Here is a 19,638-nt window from a genome sequence, read left to right as displayed (position 1 = left end):
GGCCCGTATATTCCACCGTAAATCGGCATAACACTGTTTTAGTAAAACGGGCATAACTCTTTGTACAGATGTCTGTTTGACCTCCATAATATACCGTTGGAAAGTTATTTCAAAGATCTACAACTTTCAAGAAGGAAATATTCCCAAATTCCTTACAGATCTTTCCGTATACCCATTTTAATTGAGACGTGATGCAAACTCACTTGAAAACACGCTCCGTAGGGTAGCTTCCGACTTTCCTTTGCTCAAGGACTCTTCTCATGTCTTGATTGGGTTTCAAACTCCATTTATACACTACTCAAATTGGGTTCATTATACCCCTGTCTTATGAGTCAAATCTTAGCCCGAATGCACGAGGTGTTACAAAACACAACTCCGAGTCCAACTCCAAAATTCTAAAAAAAGTGAAAAAGTTTTTTGCTTCTATGGCCAAACGCCTACTTATTGTGAAAAAAGTTCTAAGGTTAGGCGGCGTTATCACAAGTAGCGAGCGGCTAGCTCTTTTAATGGACTCATAAGAAAACCAAATAAACATGTGGGAGTAGAAAGCCCAGATTCATTGTCATGGACTCTATAAGAAAACCTAATAAACATGTGGGACTAGAAAGTCTAGATTCATTGAACAAGTTACATTTCTTATTCCTTTTCTCAAAGATTTTTTAAAAATTACGAACTTCCAATATTTCTTCTCATTCTCTGTTCTTTTACCCTTGTCCTCAAGTTAGGGTCGGCTTCCATGTCAAGGAGGGTTGAAGGGATCAATCCCAATAGCCTTTCACGAGGGGAAAGACCCATTTTTTGTAGACGTTATGAAAGCTCCCGAAGAGAAAGAGGTCTTTGCTACTTGACTGTTCATTAATAATCCAATCAATTGAATATTCATCTACTAAATAAGTAGTCAGTAGGAAACTTCCATGGTAAAAATGTTTGAATTACTTGATTTAACAAGAGGACAAGTACTTGGATTCAATCATTGATGTTTTAATTATTATTTAAAATATATATCTAGCCAAACCTCTTTATAATGGCAGCGTTTGTCCGAAAATTTCACGGCTATTATAGTGAGGTGTTGTTATGTATGTATATTTAGGTGTGGGTGTTCGGGCCATCGGATTGGATATGAAATTTTCGGTTTGGATATTCGGTTTTCGGATTGAAGAAATTATAATCCAAATCCAATCCAATTAAGTTCGGATTGGATTGGATATTTTAAGTTCGGTTTCGGATTATTCGGTTTGGATATTTCGAATTTTCGGATTTGACTCTTGAGACTTAAGACAGGCTTGTTAGGAACGAAATTCATGTGTGTTATACCCCATTTAAACGGGTTAAAGTAGGAGTACAACATATTGGTGATTCCTATTTTGTTTATTTTAAGGAGTCGCCACCTAATTGATTTTAAGGTGAATTAGAACACCTAATTTATTAACTAAGGTAAAGCCTAACTAAACCTCTGTTAATGGTCTGCTCAATTAGCGTGATTCTAGGTAAGAGTTCTAGATTATCCTAAAGGGAAGGGGTTAGGCATCCTCTAGGATCCGTTAACTACGGTTATCCGGCCAAACTTAGGTTAATTAATTAAGGTTAAATGAGGTGCCTAAATTTTAAGAAAGTGGCTTATAATGTTACTAAGGTTTTAAAAGGAAAATATAGTACACTGTTTAAAATAAGACTTAGAAATATGCTAAGGCTTAAAATAAAATGCTATTTAAGACAAAACTTGTAGGATAATTTACACAAAAAGAGACTTTAAATGCTATTTAAAATAAACTACAAATATTGCTAAGGCTTTAAATAATAATGTTATTTAGAGAATGAAATTTGCAAAATATAATGATTTGCATATAAGTAGGAGCTTTTAAGAGAAGACTTAGCCAATTTAAACTTAGAATAAAAATATATTATATGAATATAGTGGTGTAGAAAATCTAGACTTATTTTATGAATAGGATGCAAAAGTAGATGAGTTTTCCTTCTCTTTTACTAACTTTATTTAACTATATTCGGCTTAAAAATATGTATAATTTGACAAATCTTAAAAAAAAAATGTTTATAAAATGCACTTGAGTTTATATTTGCATATTAGTGACGTTAATTTTCTAAGATAGTAATAATAAATCATGATTCCTTAGCTCGAAATATGTAGTCATGCTTTTGAAAATCAATTATTCTAATGAAGACAAATACTATAAGTAAAATAAAAGAGGATGAAACTTATGGAATTAATCGTCAATTTTCCTTAAATTAACTACCCATTATTAAAACTAATTCCCATACTAATCCCCTTATAATTCATCTAAGCTAAGTAAAACAACAATAAAATAAAGTGTTAGTCAACAACATAAGATTAAATGCACAAAATAAAATGGAGGAGTAAATGTAGTTAAATGGGCTCAGCCCATTTTTAGGACTGCTGCAATCGGGACTGCTGGTGGGAGTAGGCTCAGCCCACATTTATAAAAAAAACTGTTGCGTTCAGGGCTGCTGTTGGGCTTTGGCCCAATAATAATTTTTTTATATATGGATTGCTGCGGATGGCTGACTCGAGAAAGAGGTAATGTTGGGCTTTAGCCCAACACCGATTGCGGAGGAAGAGCGAGTCCCTCGGACTCGTATGCGGTGGTCATGCAAAAATGAAAGGAAAAGAATCAGTATATAATAAGAGACTAAGGCCTAAATAAAGAAACTAAGTATACAGCTTGAATTAGCACACAACACAATGAAAGGACATTTAGAGAAAAATGTTCAAACCCAAAACGAGAGCTAGCAGCCGAAGCTAACAACATATGAAACAGATAAGATGGGCAGTGAGGAAAACAAATAGTAAATGCACATTCACATGGCAATCAACAAAGCACGATACAATGTAAAGCAACAGAGAGATCAAAAACTGCTATGGCTATGATACCAATGAAAAATCGGTGAGATATTAAGACCACGAACACAGAGAGGGTATTTGTAATTTAGAAAAGGAAAACGTAGAGTTCCTGTTAATCTTGTTGGGACTTGGCAGTGCCATTTAAATCCTATAGGAACATGCTGGAGATTAAATAGGCTTTATCCTCGTGTCAACTCCAATTGCTCGTCAAAACAAGTTATTGAATTACATGAATACTCAATAGTATCATATTAAGATAAAACAAGCAACCTTCTATTACCAAAGCTATTAATTTGTTAGTTTAACTGAGTAAGCCTCTGAATCATGTTTTTAGATATAAGTTGACATCGAAACTGATTCAAATAAGTCTAATACAAGCTAGTAATTCTCAGCTGAGGCTAAACAGAACACATAGACATGTTCATTCACTTGGCTAGATAACAGGGAAGATCTATATTGAGATTGAAACTAGTCATTAGTAGCATTTGTTATGCACAAGATGTTAGATCCAAGGTTTCACCTATTAATTTTGATGATAACAAACCAACATAAGTTTTAATAAAAGAACATTTACTTGTGGTTAATTTATTTTTGGTATAGGCTTGTTTGATGAAGACGGATCCGGTGGAGATACAAGAAAATATGGAAAAGAAGATATTACGAGATGGAATTATGGAAGAAACACTTACTCAAATCAAGGTGCAGGAATTATGGGAAGAATATTTACTGCGATCCTATGGAAGGAAAATATTCTACAAAAGGAAAAGATCAAGATTGATTTGGTACTCAAGGAAGATCCAAAATATATGTAGTATCAAGATATACAAGAAGTCTCAAGTTTACAAGGAGTCCATATTCATAGTGATTACAGTCCAAATTCAAGAAGCCGAATGTGATTACATTCTAATCAAGATCCATGTTGAATGAAGAGGATCTTGAAATTCTCTTGGGTTGCCTAAATAAAAGCTCATATTTGTAAAAATCAGAAGAAGAGTGCAGAGAAACTAATGGGAAGAATATTAGTTATTTTGGGAAGAAGATATTCAAATTTGAATATATCTACCGCAAGCTTGGAAAGAGGGTGGATGGATTTTACTACAATATTAAGGAAAGACTATTCAGATTTGGTAAATTGCTACAAGTTTCTTTATGGAAATAAATTATACTTCCAAGATCTATGCATGGAAGGAAAGCACTTATGGAATAAATTATTATGCAGAAGATTGGCACAAGATTTAGAAATGGAAAGGAATATTGTTGCATTAGCCATGGATGGTAAATATTCATTTCGTGATATGAGAGATCTTCATATATTGACTATGGTTGAAATTAAAGGAAGCTGTGATGATTGAGTTATATTTTTGGAAGGAAGACTTTTGATTAAATTAATACTTATATGGAATAGAAGTTTCAAGCAAAGAGGCCATCAAGGAAGTAAATATAAAGGATATGTTTTGATTGGACATCACGTGGAGAAGAATTAAAATTGAGAGCTCTTACTATATTGATGGAGCATTAATATTTTACTACAAAAGGAAAAGTCAGCAGCAAAGGAAATTCTTTTCCAAAATTAGAAGACCAGTTCAACGGCTAGACTATTCAAAACCAAGTATAAGAGACAAGACAAGTGCAACAATTTAATTTACGCAGCCACTTATACTTTCGTCTCAACCTTCTCAAGTTCTTTGCTCTACTTTTCATAAGCATTGTAATTCTGAGTGACTTACTGTGTAAACAAAAAAGAGAGGAGATATATAGTATAGTTGGTGAGGCTTTGTATTGAGAGGTTGTGTCATTGTTCGTTTATTTGGTGAGCGAGTGAAAACCAAAGAGTCGTTGTTGGTGAGCGAGTGAAAAACCAACTTTGTACGTTGTTGGTGAGCGTGTCAAAACCAAACCTTGTTCGTTGTTGGTGAGCGAGTGAAAACCAACCTTGTAAACTTTGGTGGTGAACGAGGAAAACCACAAAGGTTGTACTCAACTCCAACTACAAAGAGCTTAAAGAGATAACCTCCTTGCAACCCAAGGGGACTGGATTAGGATACCACATTGGTTCCGAACCAGTATAAAAATTCCTAGTGTCATTTATTTTATTGCTCTCATATTATATTCTGACCCTTACTATTTATTGTGGTTTATACTTGTGCAAATCGAAGGACTGATAATTTTGTGCAGGTTGTCTCGCTATCAGTCGACTAGCACCAAACAATAGTCGACTAGATTTTTTAACAAGCTTACAATTCACCCCCCCCCCCCCCTCTTGTACTTTCACAAGAGTCAAATACCAGTAGACAAAACACGCAAGCATGTGGTTAAACTTTCATTACTAACAGACTCTTGACTAAGGCAGCAAATGAAACAAAAAAACTAAGCTATGCCAAGTTAACCTTAGCAACATGATTTGACTAAAACAGTAAATAAAGCATAAAGACTATGCTAAACATGTTGATATCATCATAACTTGACTGAAAGAGTAAATAAAGCGCAAAATTGAACTAACTAAACTATTACTAACAATATAATTCAACTGAAATGGCCAATATAGCACAAAATGAATTATACTAGACTACTACTACTAAGCATAACTAAACAAAGATAGGAATTAACACACATTAATATATCCTAAACTAGCAATTAACATGGCTATCTTCTAACACATAAACAGAAAAGGAAAACAACAATAAACGCAGAAATAACTAAAGGAGAGATAAGTCCACTTGTTTCGAGTGCAGCGAACTGAGTGCGGGATCTCCAATATACCCTCGAAACAGCTACAACCTCCGAGTTTGCATAGACTCGGATGTGAAACAGTAACAGGAGCAAAAATGAGAATAAAACAAATGATTCGACGCTTCGAATATAAAAAATAGTGAGTTAATATTTTAGGGGAAATTGAGGCGTCTAGAACTGATATTTCTTAAGGGGATTTGGGCGGCTAAACGAACTCTAATTTTAGGGAATTTCTGGATGACTCGAAAACTTCTCTTTTTTTTTTAGAGGACTCAAGGCGGCTGACTAGATCTCCCCTCAAAACGACTGGAAAACGATTATTTATAGGAGGGATTTCTAGGGTTTTCTTGGGTTTGAAAATTTGGGCGGGATTTTAAAACAAAAATTCAAATCAAGTCAACACTTGTGCTAAATCTGAACGTTGGAGAGCTTTTTTTTATGACATCGATCAGAAAACCGAAGAAGAAGGAGACAAAGACTCATTAAGATTTTGTACCCGACAAATCAAAAGGGCTGATAAAGTAGGATTCGAACTTACAACCGACAAGAAACCATTAAAGCTTCAGATCGACACAAGAAACCAGAAAAAGGAATGAAATCCTCTTCAACGTTAACCCCCTGACGGAGCTTTAATTACCTTTATCGAACTGACCATGCGAGGTCTGTGAGGGTGGAAAGGGCTCTGCGGATTTGCCGCTTTCATCGAAGGAGAGAGAGATAGAAGAGAAAGAAGGGGAGCGGCCGGGGGGGGGGGGGGGGGGGGGGCGCTGGGTGGTGAATGGAAATGAAGAACCCTAGTAGTTCATTAGGTTGAACAAGGCGGGTCGGGTCCGGGTAGTGGGCTTAGGTAGTGGGCTGAGTGGAAACGGGTAATGAGCTGCGGAATTTAAAGTATGGGCTGGGTATTGGATTGAATGTGGGCTAGTCGGATGAAAATAATGGTTAAATTGATTTGGGCTGGTGAATTAAGAGAATGGGCTGATTGAAAGAAACAAATTGGACTTCTAAAAATAAAAGACCTAGTTTAATTAACTATATTCTACGTGTGCTAAAATATTACCTAACATAAAAATATGTAACTATTGGCGCTCGGATAAAAATGATGTCGTGATAGCCGTGCAATAATATTTGAAAGTCAACAGTAAATAAATGCGAAAATAAATGTGATGCGTGTGCATAGGAGGGTAAAAAAAATGCTGAGGCGATTATAATGCGGATTATAATAATACCGGTAATAAAATAACAACAACAACAATAATAATAATAATAATAATAATAATAATAATAATAATAATAATAATAATAATAATAATAATAATAATAATAATAATAATAATAGTGAAAATAATAATAGCTAGTGACTACAATGGAATAATGAAACGTCGGTAAAATCTAATAATTATAGTAAAATATAAATAGTTATTTCTTAAGTTGCCAAAAATAGATATTTTGAAGGAGAGGCGAGACAAAATTGGGTGTCAACAATGTGTTAGTTCCACAGAGGTAAATCTAAATCTTAATTGCTCAGTAAAAAAAGCCTTACAGTTCAAATTAGGATTAGCAAATCCAAGTCATGTCCAATATAGTAAATCCATACCAAATAAAAGTATTCTGGAAAAGTGGAAATGAACAAAATAAAATCTAAGTAGCCATCCGGAAAAATAACAAAGAACTCTGTCATGGGTGACACTAACGTGAGACTTTTGAGACTTGAGAAATAAGAAAACCCTATATTGTATTTGATTTAGTAGAGAATTGTATACTAGATTTAATATTTTAATGGGTAGGGCCTTAGGTACTAATCTATTGGATCTTTAGAAACTAGACTTGTTAGTATTGGGCACATGTGATATAGGTAGATCTAGATAAAAGGTATAAAAATTTTGGATTTTCGGATATCCAAAAATCAATAGTACTAAATCCATATCCAATCCAAAATCCATAAATTTTAAAAATAAAATCCGAAGTCCAATCCATAATCCAAATATTCAAACCAAATATTTAAAAAGTTTCGGATTTCGGGTTGGCCCGAACTGTGCCCACCCCTATGTATATTGACATTTCATATTTAAATCTCATTTAGCTATTACAAACAAAATTAACAACCAATTATTTTTCTATACTTTTTATGTTATAAACGAAAACAATATACTTGTTAATTTCAAAATCTCAATTAATTTTTATATCTCATTAATAAAAATTTGAAAAGACTAAGAAATTACTAATAAATCCATAACTAATTGTACCATACCGATAAAGAATTAAAATCTAGGAATAAGCATTTAAAATTAATTGAGAATTTAAATATTTTAAGTTTGACGTAAGAATTCAGCAATTGTAGGTAGTTTCATCAATTCTAGTCTCTAGTTATAATGTAACGCTTGAATTGACGAAGAATTTTATCCAAACTTTCAGCAAAAGGGAATTTAACTTTTCCTTGAAGGCTGTCTAAGGACTTAACAATTGACTCTTCTACTATGTCCGTGATATTAATGATGATTACCATAAAAATTTTAATATTTTATTTGTATACATAATATATTTTTCTCTACCTTTACAAGGTAGGGTAAGGTCAGCGTACACTCTACCCTCTCCAAACTTCACTTGACGGGACTATACTAGATATGTTGTTGTTGTAGTATATTTCTTACAAAATATTATTACACAATATCTTCAAATATACTAAACATTCACCCGCAGTTTGATCTTGCTTTTCTCCCTTCAAACTCACGAAACTCATACTATTATAAGATTATTTAATTTATACATTTTTAATGCGTTTGTATTAACTAGCACGAGATATAAGTGCAACGCACGTCCAAGAACTAGTACTATACAAAAGGAAAAGTGTCAATAGGGCGTGTTTTTATGAATTGTTGATCTTAATTGCCTTACGATTTTTTATTTTCTTTTTACTCAGCTGGGATTCTACAGAAGTTTTGCTTGAATAGGCTTAATTTGCTACGAAATTCTGCCTTGCAATTTTTACTATCAATTGTTCTCTTTTTCTACCTGAAAACTATCACCATTTGTTTTAATACATACTATATGATAATAATTCAGGTAAAAAAGAAAATACCTGATAATTGGAATGTTAAACTCGCAAAAAAGTGATATTATCTCCATTCTAATTTAAGTGTCTTATTTTTCTTTTTGATCTGTCTAAAAAAGTGTATCTCTTTCTATATTTAGTAAGTTGACAATTCAAACGTCCTACATGATAAATTTATAACTACAAGATTTAAAGAACATTTTAGTACATTATACACGGCTTTGATTTAAGACCATAAGATTTAAATATTTATTTTTATTCCTTAAATTTTGTGTCTAGTTAAACTAAGACACTTAAAAACGGAGGGAGTAGTTCAAACTTTTTTTTTTAGATCCAAACAAACAGTATTCAAATAAGGAGGCTTATCTAACTACTTTTCCCGAACGAGACATTTGAATTACTGCATATACCTTGTAGTATTCATATGTTCGTCATCCCCAATTTTTATTATTTAAAACAAACTTAATACTAATTACCTCCATCATCTTTTCAAAACTGTCCATTTAGCCCAAAATAGTCTTCTCCTATGGCACATTCCCGGAAAGTAGCAGTAATCGGAGCCGGAGTATCGGGTCTAGTGACGGCGCGTGAGCTACAAAGAGAAGGCCACAGAGTTATAGTCTTTGAAAAATCGAACAAACTGGGTGGTCTATGGGTTTACAATCCCCAAATTGAGACTGATCCACTCAGTGTCGATCCAAATAGAGAAATTATTCACAGCAGTCTTTATAAGTCTCTTCGAACAAATCTACCAAGACAACTCATGAGTTTCAGCGATTATCCTTTCAAAGGCGAAAAAAATGGGAAAATATTGAATTTTCCTGGGCATGAACAAGTGTTGAAGTTTTTGAATGAGTTTGCTGAGGATTTTGGGATTACTGATTTGATTCGATTCAATACCGAAGTTGTACGAGTTGCTCAGGTAGATTTTGGGGTCATTCTTAAATATCTCTCAAATATAAATAGCCTCCGTTCCGTTTCAATTTTCTTTATTAGTCCGTATAAAAAAAATGTTCACTTTTTATATTTAAAAATAATTTATTGTCATAAGAATTATTCATTTTTTTTAATTTTGTTTTTTTTATTTTTTTCAAAAATTAATGTTTGACTATAAAAATTTCAAATACAATGAAATTTGAAAAATAAGAAAAATCTGATTTTCAAGTTTTTCACCACCAAAATAAGTATATTTTAACAAAAAAATGTTATTTACAAAAATAATGGCCAAACACAACTCCAACTCTAAAATTTCAAAAAAAGTGAAAAAGTTTTTGATTTATATGGCCAAACGCGTACTTATTTTGATTGGGTACGAAGTTTAAAAAATAAATAAAGAGTTTTAGAAATAAATAAAGAGTTTTAATCTTGTGCTCTTAAATTAAAAATGTTGCAGTACTTTTGAAAAACTTACTAAATTTAGAAAAAGAAACTTTTTTTGAAACAGATCAAAAATAAAAGTAAGACACTTAAATTGATAATGAAGGAGTACTTTTTTAAAGTCGTTCATAAAATATATTTAAAATAATTTTTCTACTCAAATACTAATTAAAAAATGAACCATAATTTGAGGTCGTACGAGTTGCGCAGGTTGATTTTGAGGAAAATCGTTGGGTTGTTGAGTCGAAAATGGATGAGTTGAGTTTAGAAGAGGTTTTTGATTCCGTTGTGATTTGTAATGGTCACCATACAATACCCAGACTTGCAAATATTCCAGGTACCTTATTATTAAATTCAAATTAATTAATCTATTGTTTTAACAGTGATTTATTGGCTTTGACATATTGGAGCTTATTTATATAGAAAGTATTACCACAAGTTACTCCCCCTCTCAAATTGTCTGAAAATAAAAAAATGAAAATAAAGACCTCTTTGATTCTATTTATTAAAAAAATTAGAAATCTTTAAAGAACTTCTAATTAAAGAGGAAATATGATAAGTAATTAATATAAATTCCCCTGTCTTTAGAGCTGAAAAAAAAAAAAAGAGAAACAATTGAATTTGTATAAGAGTAATATATAGTTAGAAGGTCCTACTAACTAAATAGAATGAAAATAAGTATAATGGAATAAAATTGGATTCCAGTCGATGAATCTTGCAATGAGATATGCCCTACAATAAACCAATAAACAAAGTAAACTAGGCGGTTCGATTAAAATGAATTCTTGATTTCTAAAAATAGTTGTCTCAAATTATTTGTCGTTTTAGAAGTTAAAGGCTGAATTAATTTATTTTTTTTCCATTCCAGACCTTAGTATTTATTGTTTTTGAAGATACAAACACCTTAATTATGGGGTGATATTATGATTGTTGGAATATCAATGAAGGGTAAAATAGTTAAAAACCCCTCCTAGTTATTATGGGCCGTGTAAAAGAGAATCACAAGAAATAATTTGAGACAGAGGGCGTATTTTAGGAAATTGTGGTGTGATAATGTTATTGGTAGAATATCTAGGAAAGCTCTTAATTACTACTCCTTATAGCACGTTTGGCCAAGCTTCTAAGAAGTCAAAAATACCTTTTCCCGTAAAATAAAAATAAAAACTTTTTTTAATTTTTATTTGAGGTGTTTGGTCCAAAATGAAAAATGTTTTTGAGCGGCAGCTGAATTAATTTTTCTACTGTTGCGAAGAAGCTACAAGCAGAAACAGAAATTTATTTTTTCTGAGACAACAGTATCCTTACAAAAAAATTATGTTTATCAAACTATCTCTCAATAATTTAATCCATATATGTCTCGAATATAAATACTATTTCCTCTCCTCTTCCTTTTTTGCTTTCACTATATTTATATTGATTAAAAGCCTTAATACATATTTTTTATTTTAAAATTTAACAAAATAAAAGTTAATTAAAATCTTTCGTAAAATATATTTAAAATCATTTTTCTACTACTAATTGCAAAATGAACCATAATACTGTCTTTTCTCGTAATTTACACTCAAATGCACTTTAGAGAAAGATTGGCCAAACAAAATTGTTTATCAAATACTTAAAATAATATTTTTCAAATGAATTGGCTAAACACAAGCCGTTTTTCTTTAAAATTATTTCACCGGAAAGTTAATTTAACAAAGGTGGTTCTCAAGCTAAACTATTTTAGAAGCTTAACTAAACATGCTCTTAACTTAAGATATAAGAAATTTGACTGACTTTCTAAAAGATATTCTTTTAACATTTTGATATGAGGAAATTCTATAGTTTTTTAGTATCCAACGAGTGTGATCCAATGGTGAATGAAGTGGAGGAGAACCATGAGGTTTCAGGTTTGAATCTTAGCAGAAGCAAAAAAATATCAAGTGATCTTTATTTCATCAGCTTAAATTTTGATGGACAGAGTTACTTGGTACCTTTTGTTAGTGGGAGGTGTAGGTACTTGGCCGGACACCACCTTCATAACAAAATAGTAAAAACAAATTAGGATGGTAAGAGTTAAACATAAAACAACTTTAACTTGCTGCACTCAAAATATGGTGAAAGAAATGGGAATGATTGGTTTGTATTTTGAACTAATTCTTGTTAGTTAATTCCAAAGGTATAAACAATTGGCCTGGAAAACAAATACATAGCCACAATTATCGAGTTCCTGAGCCATTTAAGGATCAGGCAAGCCCTTTATACTCTTTTTACATTTTCATTTATGAAAGTTTCATGCACAAGTCTATGCTTCCTATTTACAGAACCTTCTCACTTGTTAATTTAGATTGTAGTTGTAATTGGAGGTGGACCGAGTGGGCTTGATATTTCCCGAGACATAGCTACGGTAGCCAAACAAGTTCATCTTTCAACAAAACCTTCTAAAATTGGATTTTCAAATTTGGACAGTTATGCAAATATATTGAACCATTCACAGGTATATAATTGTTTAAATGCTGTTGACTGTGCACTGGAAGATATATAAAGGGAGCTGATTTTGGAACTTTTTCGCAGATTGATCATGTTGATGAAAGTGGTGAAGTGACTTTCTTGGATGGATCTTCTATTCATGCTGATATCATTCTCCACTGCACAGGGTTTAGTTCAAATCTTGAGTCTTCTGTTCATACACAAGTTTATTGTCGTCATTATTTCTTGAATTATGTGATCATCTTATCTAAAAGCTTACATCGTTATAGAGAACATACTTTTATTTACTTCATTGTGTCTTGAAACAGATATAAGTATGATTTCCCATTTCTCGAAACTGATGGAATAGTAAGTGCAGATGGGGACCGTTTTGTTGGACCACTATACAAGCATGTGTTTCCTCCAAAGCTTTCTCCCCGGCTCTCTTTTGTTGGTATACCTTATCAGGTCAGCTAATTGTACGGAATATCATACTCTTTCTGTGTTATTATCCAGTTATTGTTGTATTTGATACGACAGAAGTTATTCTTCAGTAAATACTTTTTATAAATGATTTATTTTCTGGAAAACATTTTCCCGATTTTTGGTTGGAGAGTGATAAATATTGTTTGAAAGAGTAACATACAAACTGCATAGTGCTTTGATAAATATTTTAGTATTTATTGGTTAAAATAGTGATAAGCAATTAGGAGTTGAAATAACTATGAAAGAAAATGACTTCCACCGAAAAGTGAGGAGGCTATTTTCCTTTTTTGATGAAAAATATTTTTTGGCAATCAAACATGAAAAAATGACTTATTTTCTAAATCATTTTCCATCGATGTTTAGTGTTTTTTTTTTTTTAATTCAAGCTTCTCAACACTAAGAGGTTGATCCTCTTTAACATTGTATTATGCTCTTGAAAATTGTAATATGTTGCGAGAAATGACAATGTAAACTTTTTTCTGTGATGATCAGACAATAGTGTTTCTCATGTTGGAAGTACAAGCCAAATGGATTGCAAAAGTGTTGTCTGGAAAGGTGCTTTTACCATCGGAGGAGGAGATGTTAGCTGATGTTGAGGATCATAATAGGCAACTTGAGGAAGCTGGGATCCCAAAACGTCACACGCATCGCCTAAACTTTCACGAGGTCTTTCACATAACCTTTTTTTTTTTTTCGAGATTTGTCTCAATGTTGTTACCAGCGGTGAATCCAGGATTTCAAGAGGATGGGTTCACCATTGCTTTTAAGATAAGATATAAAATTTAATAGTGACATCTACTTGGCGAGCAAAACATTAAAGGCTGCTTAGAATTTTTTTTTAAAGAAGGCAGCAAAAATGCATTTAGTTCGATCCTGTGACCTTACAGGATTAAACCCAGTACGCAACCAGTGCTCCACTCGGTCTTGTTTGACCATGTGTTCCTTCAGTTAATATTAGATATATTTTAAGGGTTATACACATAATATACCGAGTTCAGTCGGGTAACAAAGCTTTGATTTCTGTATTCGCTTTTTTCAAACTGTATTGAAATGCCTTACTTAAGCTGAGAGGCTATCGGAAACAAAGCCGAGAGTCAATTGGAAACAGTTTGTCTATCTCTACGAGGTAGGGGTAAGTGTCTATCTCTTCGAGGTAGGGGTAAGGTCTCCGTACACTCTACCCTCCCCAGACCCCACCAGTGGGATTACACTGGTTATGTTGTTGAGATTTGTCTCAATGTGGACATACTTTTACAATTGAAAACTCAATATGACTCGGGCAAAACCTATTCATCACCCGTTATTTATGGCTTTCTGGTTCTCTTTTTCAAAATTCTCTTACCATTGTTAGAAATTCTTGAATATAAAACTTCACTCACGGTCTAGCTTCAAAAGAAGTATAGATGAGAAGGATTTGCATGTCCCCAGTTGAAGATCCTATATTGTTTAGATAAAACTTTTAAGATTTCATCTTATTGAATTTACCAAACATTTTGTAAATCTCAATTAAGAATTGTTGCCGTGTGACCAGGAAGTCGCGGGTGCAAGCCGTGAAAACGGTCTCTTACATAAATGCAAGCTAAGGCTGCACGCCAACATAATATGGTCCGACCCTTTGTATTCGGGTCTTTTTTTTTTGGGGGGGGGGGGGGGGGGGGTTTCTGAATCTCAATGATTTAACTTAAAGTTAGTGAAAGGCAATTACATGAATTTGTTGGCAGATGGAGTACATGGACTGGGTAGCAGCTCAAGTGGGACTGCCATCAGTTGATGCCGGCATAAAGGAAATGCTTTGGAGTATTTACAAATGTGCTGGTGAAGTAGGGTATGATCGCTATAGGGATTTGTGGGATGTTGAGAATTTGACTCAATAGTCTTTGTAGTTATCAAACTAGTGTGTTTGATAAGTAACATCATATCTGTTCCTTTTATGTTTTACAACATTCATTATGTATTTATTCAAAATAAGACCATAAAACAAAAAGACGAGATAGAAGAAGTATTATGCTTCAACTTATAGAAAGAAATAATATTGGAGGAGACTTGCTCTCTGTTCTTGAGATTTTCTGATAAAAAGCAGGAGAAATGCCTATATTTATAGAAACACGAAATTTAAGGCTTCCTAAAGTCTAACAATTATATTTGCAAGTTGATCAATTGTACGAATTCCCCTCTGCTTAATTTACTGATTCCGCTTTGAGCTTGATGACACTTCCATTGTCACATTTAATCTGCTTATAACAATCAACGTTATACAAGGTAAAAACTTAACTCAAACCTGGTGACGCTAATAGTGGTCAGCTTGATGCTTTCCAAATCTCATTGATATTCGATTTTATCAGTTGTTTATAAGGTGTATCAAATCAATGTTATGGTGAAATTTGTAAGCTTTGGCCACTTAAAAAGTGAAAGAAGGTTTTGTGATATCAGGACCTTTAGGTTTTCTCTAGGCCTTGTAACCAAAAAAATGACTCAAACCAACAATAATCATCGCCACTAGCATTTGATCCCTTAATACGAACTGTGTATCGAAGCTCGCATCAATAACAAGTGATTTAAGTATAGAAAAAAAAACAGAAGATGGTTTATTGTAAATCAACTAATTAATCAGCCAAATGCCTTCTCAATGAGGGACATATAATATGGTTTCACTTTTTCCACATCAATCCTCGCTTTCCTCTTGCTATACAGATCATATTTGCTCCACATAAAATCACAATCACATCATTCAGTAAAAAAAAATGCATCTAAAACCATCAACATTACTGAATCAAGAACAAAAGAAAAAAAAGGAAGCAATATCATTAAAAAACTGTTAACAAAAGTGTAGAATTTAAGTTATATTCGTGCAGTGCAGAAAATATTAATATTATTTTACAAAACCGTGAGATGACTCGACCTACACGTGCAAGTTAGAATGATATATAGTCAAAGAGGTATGCCAATTTTTCAAACCTCGAAGAGATGTGATAGAGGACTTTGTCAAAGTCAATCCAACATGTTTTTAAACAAGTTAATAATTGTTGGTAGTAACAGAGATATGAAGACACCTTGCATACAGTCTGTCCCCTTTTTTTTCCTTAATTAAATCAAGTTTCTGGAGAATTTTGAATTATTATAATGTCAGTTATTGACTGTAGAATGCAATATTTTCCTATTCAGTTGTATAAGCCTACACCAATTTTTTTTTTTTCATGAAGACATTCTGGGAAAGAACCTTACGAATAATTTAGTTCAAGTTGTATATCTAGACAATAAGCACTGAACTTGGTATAAATATCTTCAACACTTTACAACCTAGAATATTGTTTATCATCTTGAAGTCATGTGGTTAAAGAAAGGTTTCCTTATATTTGCTACTCTATTTTACCATTTTTCGTTCGTTGATGGCTGCCATGAAAGAGAAAGAGCAGCTCTACTGAGCTTCAAGTCCTTGCTGACTGATCCATCTAATCAGTTATCTTCCTGGCAAGGCGAAAGTTGTTGCAACTGGAAAGGTATCAAATGCTTGAGTTCAGGTCGTGTTGTAGTTGTCAATCTCCGGAATCCTAATCCGGATGATTTCATAATCAATGTCAATAAGGAAATGTTTTTCATCTTCTAATGACACATCCAATGCTCTCAAAGGTACTATATCTCCATTGCTCTTCACTCTTGACCATATGCAACATCTCGACCTGAGTTTCAACAACTTTATGCTCTCAAAGTTACAAGCAGAGATATCAAACTTAACAAAGTTGACTTATCTCAATCTGTCGAATGCGATGTTTCAAGATTCCATCACCACACAATTCTCAAACCTTACATCTCTAAGGTCTCTTGATCTTTCGGGTGCTAATTTAGTAGCTGATTTGTCTTCTATTTCTGTTAGCTTGACACTAAAACCAAAGTTGGATTTTGGCCCAACGTCATCTTTTATCAGATATGGTCGATTATCCAGTCAAAATCCAAGTTGGTTAGGACTCAGAGGCCTTAGATATCTAGTATTGACTGGTGTTGATCTATCAAAGGCCTCCGAATCATTTCATTGGGCTAAACCAATATCAAGTCTTTCAAATCTCGTGTCACTTCAATTGTCCAACTGCAACATTTCAGGAAGAATTCCGACAGGGCAATTACTTAACCTTACAAATCTTTCCACTCTAGAAATGAATTCTAACATTCTAACATCCACGATACCTGATATGCTATCGAACCTCACAACCCTCTCAGCTCTTGATTTTAGTGGCAACGATTTAGATGGTCACATCCCTTACCTTCCTCAACTTGAAGAACTTTCTGTTTCTAGCAATCCTTCTACGACCGTAGATCTGGTTTCAATGTTTTCAGTTCCATGGTCAAAGTTGACACTTCTTGACATAGGCTTCACTCAGATAGGTGGAACGATCCCTCCTTCTTTAAGCAACTCAACCTCATTAACCATTTTCCGAGCTGATGGATGCTCGATCCAAGGGTCGATCCCTTCTTCAATTAGGAAACTTAAGAAATTAAGTATGCTGATGCTCAATGACAACAATATCACAGGCCAATTTCCTGTATCCATGTCCAGTTTAATAAATCTTCAATACTTATCTTTGTTCCAGAATAAATTACAAGGGTATATTCCAATTTCGATTTGTCAAATCTCCTCCCTGGAGTTCCTGAATTTACAATGGAACGATCTAACAGGATGTCTTCCCTTGTGCATACTTCAGCTTCCTAAGCTTTCATATCTTTATGTTCAGAAGAATAACCTGAATGGTAATAAGCCACTGTCTTTGTTCCAGAAGTCTAGATTGGATCAAATTAGTTTCGGGGCTAGTGGATTGTCAATTGAAATCGATGATCAAGATCAACCCTTTGTGCAAACTTTCCAGCCCACGATTTTGGAATTTACATCTTGCAACATGAGAGGAGAAATCCCAGATTACTTCTCAAATTTGACAAACCTCATGCTTTTAAATTTGGCCAACAACAGTTTATCAGGAGCCATACCGCACTGGTTGTTCAATCTCCCTGCCCTCTCTGTACTAGATTTATCTATGAACAACTTCAAGGGAGTTATACCTCCAATGATTCAGCTGAAATCTTCTCCTTTTCCAACATTAATAAATTTAGCCAGAAACAACCTTCAAGGTCCTATTCCTTCTAAGCTCGAGAATGTTAATGTCATCGACTTGTCACTTAACAATTTCGTAGGCTCAGTTCCAACACAGATAGGAGAAGTTCATGGTATCAGGTCCATATCGTTATCTGGAAACAAAATTCATGGTCCAATACCTGAATCATTTTGCCAATCAACTAATGTTCTCCAGGTTCTTGATCTCTCTAATAATAGCTTGTCAGGAGCCATTCAACGCAACTTAGGAAACTGCAAGTCTCTCATTTACCTTAATCTTGGACAAAACAAGCTCACTGGAAGTATCCCAAAAGAACTTGAACGCGCTACAAGCCTTCGTTATTTGGACCTGAATGGGAATGAGTTTGCAGTATCTTTTCCAAGAGTGATTGGAAACTTTCAAGAACTGGAGATTCTGAACGTGACAGTCAATAGATTTGAAGGAAGGATACCAAATTCCATTGGTGACCTACACCATCTACGTATCCTCGTGCTCTCATCAAACTCTTTCAGTGAACCTATCCCAGAAGGACTAATGAAGTTGGAAAGTCTACAATATATTGGTTTATCCAGGAACAATCTGTCCGGTCCCATTCCTGAGAATCTTGATGGCTTGAAAACAATGATGAGAACACAAAATGAGGCAACCATCTTAGGTTATGTTTACTCCCTCAAGTTCATTTGTGCTCAGCTAGAAATAGTCACCAAAGGACAGACACATTGGCTTGAGTCAGTATATTCCTACAACAGTGGATTCGACGTGTCAAGCAATGCTCTTACTGGTAAAATCCCTGAGAAAATTTTCCTTTTAAGTGGACTTCCATTGCTGAATCTCTCACATAATAATATTTCTGGGGTGATCCCAAAGTCTATATGCGAGATGATTTCCCTCGAGTCGTTGGACCTCAGCTATAACCAATTAACAGGGGAAATTCCATTGACATTGACAGTGTTAGATTTTCTCCAGTATCTCAACTTGTCTTATAACAACCTGAGCGGATGGATTCCAAGCAATCCACATTTTGACACTCTGTATCAAGATGGAACGACATATATTGGAAACAGATACTTATGTGGTGCTCCTGGTGGGATGAACTGCAGTAACCATGGTCCCTCTATCGCAGAAACTGCAGAGAACAGATGTGATCAAGAAAATGTCCTTTTTGTTTTAGTTGTATTCTTAGGCTATGTTACAGGAATTTCTGTTGTTATATTTGATAGACGACAATTGGAGGAAGAGGTATTGGAGGGCAGTAGACAGAATTGTGTTAAAAATAGTGAACTATAAACCATGACATGCATATATACTAAATTTCTGCAATAGAATAAAACTGGCAAGAACAACAGTCTGAGTCCAATTTCACTATTTTATGTTTAGGCTACTGGAGCAGCCATCATTTGATTTATCATTTTTGGTTTTTGTTAAAGCAAAAGCAGTTGAAATGAACATCTTTTCAACATGGATATAATAACTGAGCACTAGAAAAGGAAAGAAAAGACATTCTTGTGGTACTGACTACTAACAAGCAGTATCGGGACTCAAACCCCATGTCTTACCATCGCAAAATGCAG

General features: G+C 33.8%; 2 protein-coding genes across 4 annotated transcripts; both read left to right on the top strand.

The window, feature by feature from the left end:
* The first annotated feature begins 9,002 nt into the window (after window positions 1-9,002).
* On the top strand, window positions 9,003-15,044 carry LOC132640738 (flavin-containing monooxygenase FMO GS-OX5-like). Of its 3 annotated transcripts, XM_060357486.1 has the most exons (9): window positions 9,003-9,582; window positions 10,230-10,374; window positions 12,193-12,263; window positions 12,361-12,510; window positions 12,588-12,670; window positions 12,812-12,950; window positions 13,461-13,634; window positions 14,500-14,573; window positions 14,690-14,825. In XM_060357486.1, coding segments are annotated over exons 1-9 (1,233 nt in total). In that variant the 5' UTR covers window positions 9,003-9,186; the 3' UTR covers window positions 14,691-14,825. The 3 variants fall into 3 exon arrangements, with proteins under 3 accessions (XP_060213469.1, XP_060213467.1, XP_060213468.1); XM_060357484.1 differs by lacking the exon at window positions 14,500-14,573 and having other exon boundaries at window positions 9,010-9,582; window positions 14,690-15,044; XM_060357485.1 differs by lacking the exon at window positions 14,500-14,573 and having other exon boundaries at window positions 9,014-9,582; window positions 10,248-10,374; window positions 14,690-15,044.
* A 1,312-nt stretch (window positions 15,045-16,356) lies between these two features.
* On the top strand, window positions 16,357-19,354 carry LOC132639328 (probable LRR receptor-like serine/threonine-protein kinase At4g36180). Its single transcript, XM_060355780.1, has one exon. The coding sequence runs from the start codon at window positions 16,541-16,543 to the stop codon at window positions 19,352-19,354; it is 2,814 nt and encodes a 937-aa protein (XP_060211763.1). The 5' UTR covers window positions 16,357-16,540.
* Window positions 19,355-19,638: the final 284 nt, after the last annotated feature.

This window comes from Lycium barbarum, chromosome 5 (genome assembly GCF_019175385.1).
Source record: "Lycium barbarum isolate Lr01 chromosome 5, ASM1917538v2, whole genome shotgun sequence".
NCBI classification, from domain to species: Eukaryota; Viridiplantae; Streptophyta; class Magnoliopsida; order Solanales; family Solanaceae; genus Lycium; species Lycium barbarum.
The sequence above is the reverse complement of the archived record's forward strand: the minus strand, read 5'-3'. Positions and strand labels throughout refer to the sequence as shown.

Coding starts and splice junctions, on each gene's coding strand:
- LOC132639328 (XM_060355780.1), top strand. CDS start 16,541: ATGTCAATAAGGAAATGTTTTTCATCTTCTAATGACACATCCAATGCT.
- LOC132640738 (XM_060357484.1), top strand. CDS start 9,187: ATGGCACATTCCCGGAAAGTAGCAGTAATCGGAGCCGGAGTATCGGGT. Junction 10,375..12,192: donor CAGACTTGCAAATATTCCAG/GTACCTTATTAT, acceptor TTAATTCCAAAG/GTATAAACAATTGGCCTGGA. Junction 12,951..13,460: donor TTGTTGGTATACCTTATCAG/GTCAGCTAATTG, acceptor TGTGATGATCAG/ACAATAGTGTTTCTCATGTT.